General features: G+C 37.5%; 1 protein-coding gene across 1 annotated transcript; it reads left to right on the forward strand.

The window, feature by feature from the left end:
• The first annotated feature begins 7,096 nt into the window (after positions 1 to 7,096).
• On the forward strand, positions 7,097 to 21,093 carry cnpy4 (canopy FGF signaling regulator 4). Its single transcript, XM_061961105.1, has 6 exons — positions 7,097 to 7,263; positions 7,404 to 7,530; positions 20,137 to 20,233; positions 20,330 to 20,452; positions 20,516 to 20,633; positions 20,701 to 21,093. Exons 1-6 carry the CDS (start codon positions 7,179 to 7,181, stop codon positions 20,793 to 20,795), a joined length of 645 nt encoding a protein of 214 aa, XP_061817089.1. The 5' UTR covers positions 7,097 to 7,178; the 3' UTR covers positions 20,796 to 21,093.
• The last annotated feature ends 911 nt before the right edge of the window (positions 21,094 to 22,004 follow it).

The raw sequence follows: 22,004 nt of genomic DNA on the forward strand, positions 1-22,004 counted from the left end.
TCTGGCTAAGATATGTAATAACAAGTGTGTGTAAGAAATTGAAATGCGCCCCCTTTGGCCAAAATTTATAAAAACAATAAAATATGCATATAGAGACATGCTGTAATAACTTCAAGTAAATAATGAAGATTAAAAAACAATTACAAACAAACCAAAACAAAAAAAACAACTAAAAGTTTACCTTTTTCATATTTGCATAGTATGTATATATTATTAATGTTGTAAATACAAATATTTATATATCTAGAAAGGGTGGTCCTAAAGAGGTAGGCATTTTCCGTAGGTCTCAAGAAGGTAACAAATACAAGAGTGTGTGCATGTGTGTGTGTGTGTGGGTGTGTGTGTGTGTGTTCTTGTATTTCTACCCTTCTTGAGACATCAACAAGGAAAAGTACTGTTCATATGAGGACCGAAATCATGGTCCCAATACGGAAAACCAATGCATCTAATAGAGAATGTCTCATTTGCACCCCTGGTGGTGAAATCTATCAAAAATTAGGGTGGTCCCAAAAATTTGAAGTGCTCCCCCTCTGGCTAACATTTGTAATAACAAGTGTGTGTAAGAAATTGAAATGCGCCCCCTTTGGCCAAAATTTATAAAAACAATAAAATATGTATATAGAGACATACTGTAATAACTTGAAGTAAATAATGAAGATCAAAAAACGATTACAAACAAACAAAAAACAAAAGTTTACCTTTTTCATATTCGCATAGTATGTATATATTATTAACGTTGTAAATACAAATCTTTATATATCTAGAAAGGGTGGTCCTAAAGAGGTAGGCATTTTCCATAGGTCTCAAGAAGTTAACAAATACAAGAGTGTGTGCATGTGTGTGTGTGTGTGTGTGTGTGTGTGTGTGTGTGTGTGTGTGTGTGTGTGTGTGTGTGTGTGTGTGTGTGTGTGTGTGTGTGTGTGTGGGTGGGTGTGTGTGTGTGTGTGTGTGTGTGTGCATATCACTTACTGCTGCTTCTGCTGTTCTAATTAAAGTCTGTGCTGGCTTAATCCCTCTTCACACAGGAGCTGGTGTTAACATTGCATCTTCTCTACTATCTGTTTTGCTCTCTACCTTCCAGTCAACACAGGCCGAGACTTTCCGGTGTCCGTTTCGATGCCGTGTGCTGCAGCTGAGACATGAGAAAGCAAAGCAACCCTTTTCTTAACGGCCCTTATCTTAATCACCAAATATTAAGCCAATGATCATGGTGTTGATAAAGCAGACACCAATATAATAGAATTAGCCCCCCAGCAGGTTAGTTAAGGATTATCAATAACCTAACATTCAAGATATCAAACAACAAAACTTTGACTTTATGTTCCACATTTTATCAGTACATTAAACTAAAGAATGCTTGGTATGATTAAAATAGTATAAAACTGTAATTACTATTGGGCAGGAAACAACTTTTAATATAAGAAGACGACAATAATGGACAAACACTGTGTCTAATACTACAGTCGTCCCTTGCTTGTTGCTGTTAACTGGTTCCAGAACTGACCACGATAAGTGGCTTTCTGCGAACTAGAATTTCTTATTCGTAAGTCTGATATTTTCATAGAAAACATGGTTACGACTAGTGATGTCCGATAATGGCTTTTTGCCGATATCCGATATTCCGATATTGTCCAACTCTTTAATTACCGATACCGATATCAACCGATACTGATATATACAGTCGTGGAATTAACACATTATTATGCCTAATTTGGACAACCAGGTATGGTGAAGATAAGGTCCTTTTTTAAAATATGAATAAAATAAAATAAGATAAATAAATTAAAAACATTTTCTTGAAAAAAAATAAAGTAAAACAATATAAAAACAGTTACATAGAAACTAGTAATGAATGAAAATGAGTAAAATTAACTGTTAAAGGTTAGTACTATTAGTAGACCAGCAGCACGCACAATCATGTGTGCTTACGGACTGTATCCCTTGCAGACTGTATTGATATATATTGATATATAATGTAGAAACCAGAATATTAATAACAGAAAGAAACAACCCTTTTGTGTGAGGGAGGTTTTTTGGGTGGTGCACTAATTGTAAGTGTATCTTGTGTTTTTTATGTTGATATAATAAAAAAATAAAAATAAAATAAAAATAAAAATAAACCGATACCGATAATTAAAAAAACGATACCGATAATTTCCGATATCACATTCTAAAGCATTTATCGGCCGATAATATCGGCAGGCCGATATTGTCGGACATCTCTAGATACGACCTTCTTAATTTGGTTTATAGCATTAGTAAAGCCATTTAGACATGATATATAGTCACCTTTACATTTGTTTTATCCAACACAGTGAACATCCATCCATCCTACCGCTTGTCCCTTTTGGGGTCGCGAGGGCTGCTGGAGCATATCCCAGCTGCACTTAGGTGGAAGGCGGGGTACACCCTGGACAAGTCACCACTTCATCGCAGGGCCAACACAGATAGACAACATCCACACTCACATTCACACACGAGGGTCCATTTAGTGTTGCCAATCAACTTATCCTCAGGTGCATGTCTTTGAGGGTGGGAGGAAGCCGGAGTACCCGGAGGGAACACATGCAGTCACGGGGAGAACATGCAAACTCCACACAGAAGAGATCCAAAGCCTGGGGATTGAACCGAGGACCGTCTTGTTCCACCGTGCTGCCCTACAGTGAACATAATAATAGAAAATAAGATTGTTCTTTAGTACAAAAATAAGGCATACTGCACAGTAATACAGACTCACACACCATTCTTAAACACAACAACACACCTCAAAATACTGCAACTTGTTCGATGGCGGTGACGATAATCATCTACTGTAAAAAAAATACCGTTAAAAACTGCGGTAAGCAATTGTTTAATTGCAACAGTAAAACACACTAAAATCTAAAATAGTTTATCACAGTTGTAAATGCAGTGGATTCATGCAAACCAAGAAAAAAGAGATTACCAAAATTACTAGAAAACACATGAATACTGTGAAAATTATGAAAAGTTTACACTGCATTCAGGCAAATATTGTAATGTCAGAAGCATGCAAATACTCTAAAATTATTTATTATTATTATTCTGTCTGAATTAAAGGTTTTGCAGAGTTTACATTTAAATTTACAGCATACTTTAATTGTTTTAGTGGTTTTTGTTGAAGCATTAGCCTAGTTAACTTTTGGCAAACAACATGTTTTCTTGTATTTTTGTGGCAAGTGGTTTCAGACATTGAGGGGTTATGTCTCTGTGCTTCTTTGCAAACTGCATCGAAATGAACCACGCTGTGTGTTTAAGTGTGTTGGAACTGGTTGCAAGCAGCTATTCAACAGATATGGTGTATTTAAAGCTTGTTTTTAATAGATCACTTGAAGGAACATATTGCGGAAGGCCATGTTGTGAGTTGTCCAGTGAAAGGTTGTACAAATGCTTTCAAGTTAAAATCCTCATGTACCGCTCACAAGACTCGGAAACAAAGGCATTTTGCAGATTGTTGTATTGGTGAAGAGGCAGCATGGTGAAACAGTGGTTAATGCCTGTGCCTCACAGGTCCTGGGTTTGATTCCCAGGCTCCAGGTCTTTCTGTGTGGGGTTTGCATGTTCTCTCTGTGACTGTATGGGTTCCTTCCGAGTACTCTGGCTTCCTCCAAGACATGCACCTGGGGATAGGCTGACTCACAACACTAAAATCGGCCCCTAATTTATTTTACGGCAAATTCCTGGCAACTACAGCTGCCAGTATTTTATTGTAAATTCTATAGTTTTTCTGTAAACATGCAGGTTAACAACAGATTTTTTTATAGTAATTTACTGTAATCAAAAACAGTTATCAACTGTAAAATTAACTAATTCAACATTAACATACTGTAATGTCCTATACATTGTAACTGTAATTTTTATGGTGATTATCTGGCAACCACAGCTGCTGGTATTTTACCGTAAAATTGTGCTGTTTTTTTATTACAGTGTTATACTTGGCAATACAACACAGTACTTTAGATTAGTTTTTTAGGTTCATTAAGCTATTTTGATGCTATACAATTTTCAATATAGGCCAAAAACATGAATTTTCTCACAGTAAATGTGATTTTTTCATTAATGATAGGCCGTAGTCCAGGGGTCACCAACGCGGTGCCCGCGGCCACCAGGTCGCCCGTAAGGACCAGATGAGTCGCCCGCTGGCCTGTTCTAAAAATAGCTCAAATAGCAGCACTTACCAGTGAGCTGCCTCTATTTTTTAAATTGTATTTATTCACTAGCAAGCTGGTCTCGTTTTGCTCGACATTTTTAATTCTAAGAGAGACAAAACTCAAATAGAATTTGAAAATCCAAGAAAATATTTTAAAGACTTGGTCTTCACTTGTTTAAATAAGTTCATTAATTTTTTTTACTTTGCTTCTTACAACTTTCAGAAAGACAATTTTAGAGGAAAAATACAACCTTAAAAATGATTTTAGGATTTTTAAACACATACACCTTTTTACCTTTTAAATTCCTTCCTCTTCTTTCCTGACAATTTAAATCAATGTTCAAGTAATTTTTATTTTTTTTGTAAAGAATAATAAATACATTTTGATTTAATTCTTCATTTTAGATTCTGTTTTTTCGACGAAGAATATTTGTGAAATATTTCTTCAAACTTATTATGATTAAAATTTAAAAAAATTATTCTGGCAAATCTAGAAAATCTGTAGAATCAAATTTAAATCTTATTTCAAAGTCTTTTGAATGTCTTTTAAAAAAATTTGTTCCGGAAAATCTAGAAGAAATAATGATTTGTCTTTGTTAGAAATATAGCTTGGTCCAATTTGTTGTATATTCTAACAAAGTGCAGATTGGATTTTAACCTATTTAAAACATGTCATCAAAATTCTAAAATTAATCTTAATCAGGAAAAATTACTAATGATGTTCCATAAATAATTTTTTTTAATTTTTTCAAAAAGATTCGAATTAGCTAGTTTTTCTCTTCTTTTTATCGGTTGAATTTTGAATTTCAAAGAGTCGAAATTGAAGATAAACTATGTTTCAAAATTGAATTTTCATTTTTTTCGTGTTTTCTCCTCTTTTATAAAAATGTTAGTGGCTAGCTAGTTAAAATGGGATATTGTGATTTCGCAAGACTGTCTTAGAAGTGATCATTTGAAAATGTTCAATTTGAAAAATGTGCACTTAGAGAAAATATAAAAATAAAGTGTTGCATATTGATATTTATCTGTTTCTATGTATATTTATTGTGAGAAATCATTAAGATGATCAGTGTTTCCACAAAGATAAATATCATTAATTATTAATAATAACATAGAGTTAAAGGTAAATTGAGCAAATTGGCTATTTCTGGCAATTTATTTAAGTGTGTATCAAACTGGTAGCCCTTCGCATTAATCAGTACCCAAAGCTCTTGGTTTCAAAAAGGTTGGTGACCCCTGCCGTAGTCAAACGCAAAATATTTTTTTTAATAAATACATTTTTTAAAACACAGCGAAGCCGCAAAATGTGAAGCACAACGTGTTGATGGAAAATTATACTACCACTACCTTGCTTCCTATTAATTTTATTACTTAACCCTTTTGTTAACCTCTATAGCTCATTTTAAAAACTGTGTATCTTACATTGTTTGGTGTCCTATGTGGATGTTCTCATTCAGCCAGGTCATTGTATTGTCAGTACATTCACTCGATCGCTACTAGACTGTTGAGTTTGTCTTTGACGACTTCGTCTCTTATCCAGTTAGACTTCAATGCCCATTGTTTGGTCAGATCTCCACCTATTAGTCTATGCTGCCCCTGCATTTGCCGTGTCTGTCCTAAGGCATTACATTAGGACAGGGATCGGCAACCCAAAATGTTCAAAGAGCCATAATGGACCAAAAATACAAAAAACAAAGCTGTCAGGGGCCGCAAAAAATTTAAATCCTTGAATAAGTCTTATAATGAAAGCAACAAATGATGTAAGTGTTAATAAGCTCTTATCTGTGAGGCGGGTGCTGTATTTGGATTTGATGTTGTTCATGTTTGAGAATATCTGCTTGCACAAGTATTTGCTTTGTTTGCAAGAGCCTGGCACCACGCCTTGCTGGAAAAAAATGTCAATCTTCATTGACAGAAATGTTGAAATGTAATATTTATTCTTTGCAGAACATCTGTAAAATGGAGGATTCTCAGAGGGTGAGATTACTCCTGGAAATTACTGGCTTAGAACTACCAAAGTTATAGATGTGTGTGTCAATGTTAAAGGAAATGGCAGGTTGTCTTCTTCTAATAGATTTATTATCATCTTTGCAAGCTGGGTAACATTTGCTGTGGTCTGGAACAACACGGCACACAAACAACTATCAAAAATGCATTCAATATTACATATAGATAATGCGTCATGAGACATGCAAATATTATTAAAATAATATTTTCAGGTGTACTTGTTTTTTTTTTTTTAAAGGCCTCGTGATTGAGTGACACCCTCCCCAATCGACCCGTAGCTCGCGATAGATCAAACAGTAAAAGAGTGGGCTTTCTAACAATTAGGAAGGTTTGTGTCATGTTTGTCCTCCTACGTAAGCCATATCAAAACAAAAACAACTGACCCATGTTGAACACAGTTGTTTTCTTCCTACTCCTTCCTACAAATAAACTATACCATTACCACATTTGTTTATATTGCATTTATTTCCAATAACAACACACTTATGGACTAATTAACAAGTTAAATGTTTAAAAATGATGACAAAAAAATCAATTAAAAAGCCATTACAACTTCACAGATTATGGAGAAAATTGTCAAAACAATACCATTCATCCATCCATTTTTCTACCGCTTGTCCAATACCATCAAAGAAAAAAGGTGATGTAGTAATAATAGTAAAGTTACAGATACTGGTTTTGTTATTCATGATTACATTAGCTATTGTTCAGTAATTGTACCTTTGAAATATTACGAATATTTTTATGTAATAGTTTTAATGTCATTGTTACAAAATAAATGTAATGATTAAAACCTATAGTTATGGTTAAAAAACACGCAAAAAAAACACAGCTGTTAGTTCGAGTTTTCTTCAATCGATTAGCTTTAACTGAGCAACACCACCAAGCATTGACTCGCTCGTCTCCACCGCGCATGCGCAGTTTACTCCTGGCTGGGGCTGCCTATGTGGCTATTAAATAAGTTGTCTCCCAGTGTTTGTCTTTCTTTTCGTTTACGGCGACAATGAAGCAGATAATTTTGGCTGCGTTTTGTTTTTACGTTTTTGCGAAAGCCGACGAAGACTCCAGACTGCCGAATAAATGTGAAGGTAAGACGAGCGGTGTGTTGTTTACGTTTAGCTAAGCAGCCGCTAAGTGGCGGTGTCGCCGCCGCCTGCTGGAGTGACCATAAATATATTGAAAGTTTTCTATTAAAGTCGATTTAGAATAACTTCTCTGTCTGTGTCAGTGTGCAAATTTCTGACCGTGGAGCTCCAAGAAGCCCTGCAGAGAAGTGGCCGCTCCAAAGAGGTGCTGGAGGTGGGAGAAGTCCTGGACACTGGCAGGCGGAGGAAAAGAATCAAGTACAACACCTCGTAAGTAAATAAATAAGGACAACATTCACACTTTAGGGCCAATTTAGTGTTGCCAATCAACCTATCTCCAGGTGCATATTAATAGAAACAGCATGATGGAGTGCACATCTACACCACCATAATAACACACGTAGGGCCTGATCTACTAAGGCCCCTTCTACACTAAGCTGGATAAGGTTATCCAGGGTAAATCCCACCTAACCTTATCCTTGTCCACACACACGCAATGGTCGTTTAAGACCCCCTGCCACCCTCCGTCAGCCGGCGCAACGCGACTTAGTACGCATGCGTGGAAAATGTGCAAGTTCTTAAATGTAACTTATCTGAACAATATCCAGTGTTGTGGTATTTCAATTAACTGGAATCCAGTGTGCTGTGGGGCCCTATTGTAGTGACTCACACCTGAGACATCATAAATTAATCAAATCTTTATTGGACACGAAAGTACACAATGTGATAAAGAACATTTTACATCAATCAATCTAGGGATCTAGATATCTGGTCAGGACACTCCTCAATCTTTTGCCTTCACCTTCATTGTCCATTCGTTTTTGGTGACTTTATATACTCTGGACCTAGACGTTGAGTCTGTGACATACATGGCAGACAATAACTGATATAGTCTGCTTTGCCAGTCCAAAACCATTCGCCGTTTTCCATAGTTAGTCTTCCCTCGACGGCCAGGTACTACAAAGCACACGGTACCTTTTTTATCACATCCACGGGAGCCCGCATTCTCGTTGACTCTCCTTCGACAAATGGACAAAGTTTTTCGGTAAGTAGAATCACAGATGACCTGGACATTCGAAACTTCTCTTGCCGTCTGAGAAGTGTTGTATCCCAAATAGCTGCAATCGCTTTCTCTTAAGGTATTCATGTGTGATTTCCACAAGCATCTGCACAGACGGAAGGGGAAACACGGGCATGTCTGGATGACTTGCCTCCATATTTCCAGTGGTTAGCTCAGAGTTACGAAACCGCTTTATTATGAAGCTGGCTGTGGCGCGTTCTTTCTGATGTCACCTCCTGTGTGGGGCGCGGTCTTTCTGGCGTCACTTCCTCCCTGAACTCAGTTTGTAAACGATCAATGAGTCCATACAAAGCTAAGAGCCGGAGATTCAAGAAATACACGGCGTACTTACCCGTGTAAAAAGTTGTCCGAGGAGGGGAACCTTAAACAGTGATTTAGTGTAGCTGAAACGAGGCTTAGGCTAAATAATTATTTGTTTAAGGCAGGGGTGTCAAACTCAAATACAGAGTGGGCCAAAATTTAAAACTGAGCAAAGCCGCGGGCCAAGGTTGAACAAATTAACCTTTAACGTACTCTACGAGCTATCGTCACGTCCGCTTTTCATCCATTCTAACATTGTTCAGATCCACTCACAAGATATGTGCGGCTTCTGTACGCACACACGAGCGAATGCAACGCATACTTCATCAACAGCGATACAGGTTACACTGAGGGTACCAGTATAAAAAACTTTAACACTGTTAGAAATATATACGCCACACTGAATCCACACCAAACAAGAATGACAAACACATTTCGGGAGAACATCCGCACCGTAACACAACATAAACACAACAGAACAAATACCCAGAATCCTTTGCAGCACTAACTCTTCCGGGACGCTACAAAATACACCCCCACTACCACCAAACCTCCCCCCCACACACACACACCTTGTAGCTTCCCGGAAGAGTTAGTGCTGCAAAGGGTTCTGGTTTGGTGTGGATTCACAGTGTGGCGTATATTTCTAACAGTGTTAAAGATTTTTATTCGGCTACCCTCAGTGTAACCTGTATCGCTGTTGATGAAGTATGCGTTGCATTCTAATGTGTGTGTGTGCAGAAGCCGTGCATGTTATGTGACTGGGCCAGCACTCGTTTGGCTGGCTGGCTGGCTGGCGTTTGGAAGACTCCCGGGAGGATCGGCGGGCCAACTTTAGTGTTAATTTGATATCGCCTCAAGGGCCAAGTGAAATTACACGGCCCAAATTTGCCCGCGGGCCAGAGTTTGACACCCATGGTTTAAGGGGTTATCCGGCTTAGTGTAAACATAGCCTAAGATCCAAACACGACACGCTAAACAGTGTGTGCAAACTATTAAAATAGCCTGTACTATTAGTGGGCGTGTTGCTTGTGATCTTCAAAGACTGCATGTGTGGTGTAGACCGCACTATTTAAATGAGGTTTTTGTGTGTACGGCCTGCTGTCACCATGGAGACACTCATTTACTGCACATTCATGTTATTATGCTCTCAAACTTTTGTGCGATGTTGTTGAACGTGCAGCACACATCTATATTATGTAGAACCTTTTTTGCAATATAGAATTGCAATCCAGACAACAAACTGTTTTTAGCTCGCTGATGCGAGCTCTGCAGGGAGCTGATGGACCGTCGCAACACCGCAGCGCATTCATGTGTCTGGAATGAGCCAATTGCAAGAAAATGCACAGCCGGTTATTTATGTAGGAGCCTAATGATAGTAATCTATTTTTTAAATGAAAAAATAACTACATTTAAAAAAAATAAAATTAAAAAAACTCCAGCATACACCAAAATGCATCAATTGAATTTGTTTTAATCAGCCTCTCAAAAAGGCCCTATTAAGCAAACCCCAACTTGTTTTACCTATTGGTACATACCAATAAGATGACAAAAAGACATTTCAAAGAGAAAGTTATGATTGCCTTTAAGAATGATTTAAGATACTAAAGTTGGCACAATGTAAATGTAGTTAAAATGACGTAAATGAATTACTACTTTCCTGATGCTGTATGACAAACATTGTCCATGGAAACAATTAAGTAGGAAGTAAAATAACAATCAATCATGGACGACAGAGATTGAAAAATGCTTGCGACAAAAAAGAAATACATTACTTAGAACATTTATAAAACAAAGATCTATAAAGGCAGATATTAAGTACAAAAACTATAAGAACAAGCTAACTAGACTACTACACACATGTAGGAAAGAATGTTACAGTCAATTATTTGACAATCACAAAAACATGAGAAAAACATGGGGTATCCTAAATAGTATAATTAAAAATGGTGCTAAGAAAGATTACCCTCAATACTTCTCAGATGGAAACATTAAAAACGAAAATATGAACATGGTAGTTGAACGCTTTAAGAACTGGTTTGTAAATATTGGAACAAATCTGGAACAAACGATTCCAGATGTACATGATGAGTCAGTTGAGGACTGGAATGACACAGTGGCACAGATAGTAGAGCGGAAGTGCCGGAAACTGGAGGGTTCCAGGTTCGATTCCAGCTTCACCCTTGCTCCTGATAGGTTGTAGTTTGCAGCTTCCGCCATCAGTGGGTGAATGGGTGAATGTGATGTATATTGTAAATCGTTCTGGGTATCATTATTATTGTAAAGCGCTATATAAATACAGACCATTTACCATCTACCGGAAATCCCAACTCAATGTTCCTTAAGAATGTGACAAAACAGGAAATAATCAAAATGGTAAAACAATTACAAATTCAAGACCTCAACTGACTGTCATGGGATTGATATGGAAACCATAAAAAAAAAGTTATTGAGGAAATTTCAGTACCTTTCACGTATATCAGCAATCTATCGCAAATTCCCAAACGAAATGAAAATAGCAAAAGTTGTACCGCTTTATAAGACCGGAGACAAACACCAATTTACAAAACAAAAGATCTTTACTTCCACAATTTTTAAATATTGTTGAAAAATTATTCAGTAACAGATTGTACAAATTCATAAATAAAAGTGGAACACTCACGGTTAACCAATATGGATTCCAAGCTAATATTTCAACATCAGTGGCATTAATTTAAAATTACAGAGGAAATTACCAATGCAATAGAGTAAAGAGTATTTATGGATCTAACAAAATAATTTGACACAATTAATCATAATATCTTAATCAACAAACTAGAACGGTATGAAATTAGAGGGTTAGTCCTGAACTGGGTAAGAAGCTACTTAACTAACAGAAAGCAAATACGTGAAGATAGGTGAACATACATCAACAGAGCTAGGTATATCTTGTGGCGTACCCCCGGGACCAAAATTGTTTAATCTTTATAAAGCGATATCTGTAAAGTTACAAAGGATTTAAAGTTAGTATTATTTGCAGAAGACACAGTTGCATTTTGTTCAGGAGAGAACACACAGAAGCTAATACAAATAGTAACAGAAGAAATGAATACATTTAAGAGACAGTTTGACAAAAACAGACATTGAATCTCAGTAAAACTAAAATAATGCTATTCGGGAGCAGTAGAAGAGAAAGTCAAACACAAATACAAATAGACAGACTAGACATTGAAAGAGTAAACGTATTTGTACTTTAATATTTAGTCGATCAGTTTTGCATGTCCTGTCAAGTTTTCACATTTTAGTACAGGATAATGCAGGTTTTAAGTAGACTAACAATGTACCGTAGTAGCAATATAAAATATAACATATATGTAGTATTTACATACAGTATATAATATATACTGATATATTATATGTTTATATAATATATACAATATATAACAATTACCGTGTACAATATTATAATATATGTAACAGCTGCAGCATAAAATAGAGAGTAGATCCAGCAGAAAATAGACATTATAAACAAAAAGATGTAGCAACATAGAAGCGGTAAGGTAAAAGGCAGATATCTGTTGCTGTATGGCGAGCGATTATACAGCTGGATGGAGTGCGGAATGAAGGAGTTCTTGAATCGAACACTGTGGGAACGAAGCTGAAGGAGCCTGTTGGAGTATGAGCTTTGCTGTCCCTCAATTGTCAGGTGGAGTGGGTGGGCAGGATTGTCCATGATGGCCAGCAGTTTGTCCAGTGTCCTCCTGTCCCTCACTGACACAAACGCCTCCAACTGCGTGCCAATAGTTTGGCTGGCTTTCCGGATCAGTTTGTCGATCCGGTTTAAGTTCCTTTTGCTGGTGCTGCTCCCCCAACAAACCACTGCAAAGTACAGGGCACTGGCCACAACAAACTGATAAAAGATCTCCAACAGCTTGCTGCACACATTAAAGGACCTAAGCTAGCTCAGGAAAAAGAGTCTGCTCATGCCCTTCTTGTAAACAGCTTTGCTGTTGTCCTTCCAGTCTAGTCTGCTGTTCAATTGGACTCCCAGGTACTTGTACTGCCCCACTAGTGCCACCTCCCGGCTATGTATCTTGATGGGCCCCACTGGAGTCATTCTCTTCTTGAAGTAGATGACCAGCTTCTTGGTCCTGTCCACATTGAGGAGCAGATGGTTCATCTGAGACCACTACACAAAGTCAGCGATCAGTGTGCTGTACTCCAATTCCAGTCCCTCACTGATACACCCGACCACAGCAGAGTCATCAGAGTATTTCTGTAGATGGCAGGACCTGGAACTATACTGGAAGTCTGAGGAGTACAGGGTGAACAGGAAAGGAGACAGGACGGTCCCCTGTGGAGCACCTACACCACTGACCACAGTATCTGACAGGGAGCTCCCCAGTCGCACAAACTGGGGCCTGTCAGACAAGTAATCAGTGATCCAGGAGACAATGGATGAACTGAGCAACTTGTCACTCATCAGAATTGGCTGAATGGTGTTAAAGGCACTGGAGAAATTAAAGAACATGATCCTCACAGTGTCCTTCCCGCCATCCAGGTGAGAGTGAGCACGATGCAGCAGGTAGATAACAGCATCATCCACTGAATCAATTTAAGTGGACCCCGACTTAAACAAGTTGAAAAACTTATTCGGGTGTTACCATTTAGTGGTCAATTGTACAGAATATGTACTGCACTGTGCAATCTACTAATAAAAGTTTCAATCAATCAATCAATCAATCAATCCTACATGGGGCTGATATGCAAACTGTAGAGGATCCAGGGTAGGAGCCACCAGGGGTCTCAGCTGATCCAGCACAAGTCTCTTGAGGACCTTTATGATATGAGACGTCAGGGCAACCGGTTTGAAGTCATTCAAGCCCGATAGGATAGGCTTCTTGGGCACCAAGGCTCTTTGACCACTTTATAGAGGGTACCTCAACATGTAAACAGTACAGTATGTACTTTATCATGATATATGTAATACTCCTCACATTATTCTAATTATTCATGCACACTAAAGTTGTGCAAATATGAAATTATTACTTTGAATCACTTTTTTGCGACCACTGTATTGTCATTTAGGGTTGATTGCAACTTTATAGAGGGTACTTCAATGTGTAAACAGTACAGTATGTAATTTATTATGATATATGTAATACTCCTCACAGTATTCTAATCATTCATGCACAGTAAAGCTGTATCAATATTAAAATATTACTCTGAATCACTTTTTTGCAACCACTGTGTTGTCATTTAGGGGTTGACTTCAACTTTATAGAGGGTACTTCAATGTGTAAACAGTACAGTATGTAATTTATCATGATACATGCCATACTTCTTAGGATAATCTAGTCATAAATGCACAGATAAGATGTGGTAATATCAAAATATTAAGTTGAATCACTTTTTGGCAACCACTAAGTGGTCCTTTAGGTAGATTTCAGCTTTTTAAAGGGTACTTCAGTAAGTGAACATTACAGTCGGTATTTTATTTTGATATATGTAATACTCCGAAAGGTATTCTAGTAAATTATGCACAAATGAGATGTGGCAATATCTAAATATTGCATTGAATCACTTTTGGCAACCACTGCATTGCCATTTGGAGTAGATTTCAACTTTAGAGAGGGTACTTTAATGTGTAAACAGTACAGTATGTCATTTTTCATGATACATGCCATACTTCTTTGGGTAATCTAGTCATTCATGCACACATAAGATGTGGCAATATCAAAGTAATACGTTAAATCACTTTTTGGCAACCACAAAGTGGTTGTTAAAGTACATTTCAGCTTTTTACAGTGTACTTCAAACAAGTGAACAGTACAGCAGGTATTTTATTTTGACATATGTAATACTCCTAAAGGTATTCTAGTAAATTATGCACAGATGAGATGTGGCAATATCAAAATAATGCATTGAATCACTTTTGGCAACCACTGCATTGCCATTTGGAGTAGATTTCAACTTTAGAGAGGGTACTTTAATGTGTAAACAGTACAGTATGTCATTTATCATGATACATGCCATTCTTCTTATGGTATTCTAGTCATTCATGCACAGACAAGATGTGGCAATATGAAAATATTGCATTAAATTACTTTTTGGCAACCACTGTATTGCCATTTAGGGTTCATTTCAACTTTATTGAGGGTACTTTAATGTGTAAACAGTACAGTCTGCAATTTTTCATGATATATGCCATACTTCCTAGGGCAGGGGTCGGCAACCCAAAATGTTGAAAGAGCCATATTGGATCAAAAATACAAAAACAAATCTGTCTGGAGCCGCAAAAATTAAAAGCCATATTACATACAGATAGTGTGTCTTGAAATATAAATTGAATTAAGAGGACTTAAAGGAAACTAAATGACCTCGAATATAGCTACAAATGAGGCATAATGATGCAATATGTACATATAGCCAGAGGTGGGTAGTAACGCGCTACATTTACTCCGTTACATCTACTTGAGTAACTTTTGGGATAAATTGTACTTCTAAGAGTAGTTTTAATGCAACATACTTTTACTTTTACTTAAGTATATTTATAGAGAAGGAACGCTACTTTTACTCCGCTACTTTTATCTACATTCAGCTCGCTACTCGCTACTAATTTTTATCGATCTGTTAATGCACGCTTTGTTTGTTTTGGTCTGTCAGACAGACCTTCATAGTGCCTGCCTTACTGGTGACGTTTCACTTCGTTCCACCAATCAGATGCAGTCACTGGTGACGTTGGACCAATCAAACAGAGCCAGGTGGTCACATGACCTGACTTAAACAAGTTGAAAAACTTATGGGGGTGTTACCATTTAGTGGTCAATTGTACGGAATGTGTACTGTACTGTGCAATCTAATAATAAAAGTTCCAATCAATGAATCAAAAGTGTGAAGGAAAAAAGATACTTTTTCATTCCAACCATACATCCCGTCAAAAGCCTAAAAACTGACCGCACATGAGGACGTTCCTGTCTTCACAATAAAAGTGCCGCTCCATCGCGCCTGCGCTTTCAAAATAAGAGTCTCCGAAAGCCAGCGCAAACAAGCTAGCAAGCTACGGAGTTTGACGCCAATATATTTCTTGTAAAGTGTATAAAAACGAATATAGAAGCTGGACAACTAAGATGCCAAAAACTCACCACTTTCATGTGGTATTAGACAGAAAGAAGGAACTTTTCTTCTCCTCCATTTGAAAACGTGGACGCTATCATCACTACTGTCTGATTACAATCAACGCAAGTCATCAGAATCAGGTAATACATCAATATTACATACATTATTATATTATTATATTAATTATTATTATATATTATTATACATACATCAATGTATGTGTATATATATATATATATATATATATATATATATATATATATATATATATATACATACATTGATATATACAGTATATAATTTATATGTATTTATTTTGCTGTTTTTGTTTACATGTTAAAGGTGTTTTAATGAATATACATGCATGTTTAACATATAGATTCCTTTCTTTCATGAAGACTAGAATATAAGTTGGTGTATTACCTGATTCTACCGGAATCAATAAAAGGCTATCGATGCTGTCATCTAGCAAAGCTGAATTTGACCAAGCAACCCCCCCGTACCAAAAAGCCCTTGATGAAAGCGGATACAATTTCACCCTCACCTATGAACCCACGCCAGGAAACCAGCCAAAAAAGAACAGAAAACGAAACGACATCATCTGGGACAACCCCCCATACAGCAAAAACGTCTCAACTAACATTGGACACAAATTCCTCAATCTGATTGACAAACACTTTCCCAAAGACAACACCCTAAGAAAAGTATTCAACAAGAACAACATTAAATTGAGCTACAGCTGCATGAACAATATACGACAAATCATCTCAAACCACAACAAAACAATTGCAAATGAGCCGTCGACCCCCAGACAGAGCGACTCCAAAACCCACAAAGGCTGTAACTGTCGAAAGAAACCTGATTGCCCTCTCAACGGGGGGTGCTTACAAACATCAGTTGTCTACCAATCTAAGGTAATACGCAAGGACATTAACACATCCGACACATATGTAGGATTAACCGAGGGAGAATTCAAAACCAGATGGAACAATCACAAGGCTTCTTTCAGGAACAAAAACCTGCGAAATACCACAGAACTCAGCAAACACATTTGGGACCTCAAAGACAATAATGTTGAATATTCAATAACATGGCAAATTCTTGCATCCAGCACACCTAACAATAGTGGTAATAAAAGATGCAACCTATGCTTGAAAGAGAAACTGTTTATTATTTACCGTCCAGACCTGTCATCCCTCAACAAGCGCAGCGAAATTGTAACAGCATGCCGCCATAGACGGAAACACCTCCTAGGTAACACATGAGCCAATCACCACGCCCCTACGCCAGCCTGTACCCACCCACTCTGTGCCCTATACAAACCATGGTATGCGAATGCTCCCATTAAAATCTCCTGATGATTGAGGGTACCCCCCCTCATGAAACAGGCCTGTAGAGATGAAATAGTCTTGTGATTTTTTTCCCACACATACATATATATATATATATATATATATATATATATATATATATATATATATATATATATACAGTATATATATATATATATATATATATATATATATATATATGATATGAGTGTGTATGTTACTCATCAGTTACTCAGTACTTGAGTAGTTTTTTCACAACATACTTTTTACTTTTACTCAAGTAAATATTTGGGTGACTACTCCTTACTTTTACTTGAGTAATAAATCTCTAAAGTAACAGTACTCTTACTTGAGTACAATTTCTGGCTACTCTACCCACCTCTGCATATAGCTAGCCTGAATAGCATGTTAGCATCGATTAGCTTGCAGTCATGCAGTGACCAAATATGTCTGATTAGCACTCCACACAAGTCAATAACGTCAACAAAACTCACCTTTCATGCACAACGTTAAAAGTTTGGTGGACAAAAGGAGACAGAAAAAGAAGTGGCATAAAACACGTCCTAGAAAGTCGGAGAAAGTTATACATGTAAACTAACTACGGTGAGTTCAAGGACCGCCAAAATTAGTAGGACAAAACGGCACTCGCCAAATACTCAAATCAGTGAAGCATGTTTAATATAAACAGTGTGCTTTGTAACAATTAGGGAGGCTTGTGTCATGTTTGTCCTCCTACAGAAACCATATTAAAACAAAAAAAAAATTTTTTTCCCCTCATCTTTTTCCATTTTTCATACATTTTTTAAAAAGCTCCAGAGAGCCACTAGAGCGGCGCTAAAGAGCCGCGGGTTGCCGACCCCTGTCCTAGGGTAATCTAGTCATTCATGCACAGATAAGATGTGTTAATATGAAAATATTAAGTTTAATCACTTTTTGGCAACCACTAAGTGGCCGTTTAGGTAGATTTCAGCTTTTTAAAGGGTACTTCAGTAAGTGAACACTACAGTAGGTATTTTATGTTGCTATATGTAATACTCCTAAAGGTATTCTAGTAAATGATGCACAGATGAGATGTGGCAATATAAGAAATATTGCATTGAATCACTTTTTGGCAACCACCACATTGTCATTTGGGGTTGATTTTAACTTTAGAGAGGGTACTTCAATGTGTAAACAGTACAGTATGTAATTTATCATAATACATGCCATACTTCTTTGGGTAACTAGTCATTCATGCACACATACGATGTGGCAATATCAAAATAATACGTTAAATCACTTTTTGGCAACCACAAAGTGGTTGTTAAAGTAGATTTCAGCTTTTTAAAGGGTACTTCAAACAAGTGAACAGTACAGCAGGTATTTTATTTTGATATATGTAATACTCCTAAAGGTAATCTAGTAAATTATGCACAGATGAGATGTGGCAATATCAAAATATTGCATTGAATCACTTTTGGCAACCAACGCATTGCCATTTGGAGTAGATTTCAACTTTAGAGAGGGTACTTTAATGTTTAAACAGTACAGTATGTCATTTATCATGATACATGCCATTCTTCTTATGGTATTCTAGTCATTCATGCACAGACAAGATGTGGCAATATCAAAATATTGCATTAAATTACTTTTTGGCAACCACTGTATTGCCATTTAGGGTTCATTTCAACTTTATAGAGGGTACTTTAATGTGTAAACAGTACAGTCTGCAATTTATCATGATATATGCCATACTTCCTAGGGTAATCGGGTCATTCATGCACAGATAAGATGTGTCAATATCAAAATATTACGTTTAATCACTTTTTGGCAACCACTAAGTGGTCGTTTAGGTAGATTTCAGCTTTTTAAAGGGTGTTTCAACAAGTGAACACTACAGTAGGTATTTTATGTTGATATATGTAATACTCCTAAAGGTATTCTAGTAAATGAGGCACAGATGAGATGTGGCAATATAAAAAATATTGCATTGAATCACTTTTTGGCAACCACCGCATTGCCATTTGGGGTTGATTTCAACTTTAGAGAGGGTACTTCAATGTGTAAACAGTACAGTATGTAATTTATCATGATACATGCCATACTTCTTATGGTAATCTAGTCATTCATGCACACATATGATGTGGCAATATCAAAATAATACGTTAAATCACTTTTTGGCAACCACGAAGTGGTTGTTAAAGTATATTTCAGCTTTTTAAAGGGTACTTCAAACAAGTGAACAGTACAGCGGGTATTTTATTTTGATATATGTAATACTCCTAAAGGTATTCTAGTAAATTATGCACAGATGAGATGTGGCAATATCAAAATAATGCATTGAATCACTTTTGGCAACCACTACATTGCCATTTGGAGTATATTTCAACTTTAGAGAGGGTACTTTAATGTGTAAACAGTACAGTATGTCATTTATCATGATACATGCCATTCTTCTTATGGTATTCTAGTCATTCATGCACAGACAAGATGTGGCAATATCAAAATATTGCATTAAATTACTTTTTGGCAACTACGGTATTGCCATTTAGGGTTCATTTCAACTTTATAGAGGGTACTTTAATGTGTAAACGGTACAGTCTGCAATTTATCATGATATATGCCATACTTCCTAGGCTAATCTAGTCATTCATGCACAGATAAGATGTGTCAATATCAAAATATTACATTTAATCACTTTTTGGCAACCACTATGTGGTCGTTTAGGTAGATTTCAGCTTTTTAAAGGGTGTTTCAACAAGTGAACACTACAGTAGGTATTTTATGTTGCTATATGTAATACTCCTAAAGGTATTCTAGTAAATGATGCACAGATGAGATGTGGCAATATAAAAAATATTGCATTGAATCACTTTTTGGCAACCACCGCATTGCCATTTAGGGTTGATTTCAACTTTAGACAGAGTACTTCAGCAAGTGAACAGTGTGAATGGGTGAATGTGGAAATAGCGAGTACCTTGAAGGTAGAAAAGCGCTACACAATTAAGTATAACCCTTTTACGACCCATAGGGACGCCACAAATGTCAAGTGACTTGCACATAGACGTTCTTCCACTCTGCTTTCAGGGAAACACGCCTAATGGAGGCCATAGACAACATATGCGAGGGCATCCTGCAGTACAGTGTCCACGCAGAGCGGCCAGGCAGCCTACGCTACGCCAAGGTCACCTGACCCTCTCTCCCTGCGCTATGAACCCTGCTCAGGTGCGTGTTAATGTGGTGTAACTGGACGTGATGCTGCTGGATCATATGCCGGCAGGGCTCCAGCCAGACCATGGCCACGCTGAAGAACCTGGTCCACAAGGGGGTCAAAGTGGAGCTGGGCCTGCCTTACGAGATGTGGGACGAGCCCTCCGCGGAAGTGACTGATATGAAAAAGCAGGTAGACGTTTAGAAGTAGAAGCGCAGAACGGGTTAATGTTACGTGAACCTGTGTGCGTTGCAGTGTGAAACCATGTTGGAGCAGTACGAGGAGGTGGTGGAGGACTGGTACTTCCACCATCAGGACCACAAGCTAGAAGACTTCCTGTGTGGGAGTCACGTCCTGGGAGCGTCCGAAAGAGGTTGGGACACGGCTCAAACGGTCCGGTGGTGTTCGCCGCCGCTCATTGTTTGTCTTCTCTGGTGAAGAATGTCTCACGGAGGTGTGGAAGGGAGACCCGGGGACCAAAGGAGGCACGGAGGAGGTGGCGAGCGCCAAGACGCACGACGCTGGCGAACTTTGACCCGCACAACAGCAGAGCAGTGTTGCAATCACATCTGGACATGTCTTTCCGACAGGCTCCGCCCCCTGAGGCCTCCTGGCCGCGCCAGCGGTCACGCTTGATTAGCGTTTGGGAGGATGATGTCTTCGCTCAGCTATTTCTGCTGTTTTTTTTTTTTGTTTTGTTTTTTTTACACGTTAATACCGAGATTTACTGTCTAAAAAGTGAAGTGGTGCAGCTTTTTCACACATGTATAAAATGTGTACCCAGAAATGCAATATGTACAGTTTTGACATTTTAAATAAAGACTTTTTCTCAATTTTCCCACCCCAAAACCTGGCCAGAACAATGACCGCAATCATTCAGGTGAGCTATACTTTAGAAGCTACCATATTTAATATTAGTGCATTTTATTTATACATTATTTAGCAGATTTATTTAAAATATGTTTAAAAAAAAATTGTAAATACAAAGTAAATGCATAAAGAACAGTATAGAAGTACAACTTTGATGAATTGAAATAACTGCATTTTTTTTTTTTTTCCTCTGGGCAGCCACAAGAGGGCGCCACAAGGCCGAACTACAAGCCATACTTGCAGGTACTGGAGCTTATTTGGAATATTTGTGAGGTTCATCAGTCAAAAGTTTGTATTATTTGTGACTTATTTAAAACATTAGGTTTGTTAACTGAAGCATTGCATGTGTTGTGATGATTAAACATGCGTCTTGCATTTTAGTTCAGTTAATGACATTTTCTCATGCATTGTTTTTTAAATAATCTAAGTAAAAGAACGACTTTACAGCACCAAAGTGCAAAATTAATTTTCACTTTTTTCGATTGCCATTTTAATAATACAAATTCCCCTATGACGTCACATATTTGTTACCTCAACCACAAAGCTAAATTGTTTATTTTTAGAATTTACACTTGTGTGTTTGACTCAAATAAGTGCAAACTCAAAACAAGCAGGTGTCCTTTCATCTCTCAAAAGATTTTTTTTGTTAAAGATGACAAATATAGTTTGGCACGAGCAAGGCGTTCCTTGCGTCCAACAAAGCTTGAAGGACTTGCACGGATTGACCTTCACTTCCTTCCCTGCACGCAAAAAAACCCCTCTTGAATTGTGATTGTTTGCGTAGCCAAAAGTGCACTTTGACGACAATTCCGCCCCCCAATTTGCTTCATTTGCTTCATTGCACTTGTCCGGCGTCCAAGCAAAGCATGTGTGG

This window comes from Nerophis lumbriciformis, linkage group LG05, assembly GCF_033978685.3.
Source record: "Nerophis lumbriciformis linkage group LG05, RoL_Nlum_v2.1, whole genome shotgun sequence".
In the NCBI taxonomy this organism is placed as follows: Eukaryota; Metazoa; Chordata; class Actinopteri; order Syngnathiformes; family Syngnathidae; genus Nerophis; species Nerophis lumbriciformis.

Bases quoted from the DNA above. Each gene is read 5' to 3' on its own strand.
- cnpy4 (XM_061961105.1), top strand. From the start codon at position 7,179: ATGAAGCAGATAATTTTGGCTGCGTTTTGTTTTTACGTTTTTGCGAAA. The intron at 7,531-20,136 runs GTAAGTAAATAA...CTCTGCTTTCAG, and splicing joins AGAATCAAGTACAACACCTC to GGAAACACGCCTAATGGAGG. The intron at 20,234-20,329 runs GTCACCTGACCC...ATATGCCGGCAG, and splicing joins GCAGCCTACGCTACGCCAAG to GGCTCCAGCCAGACCATGGC.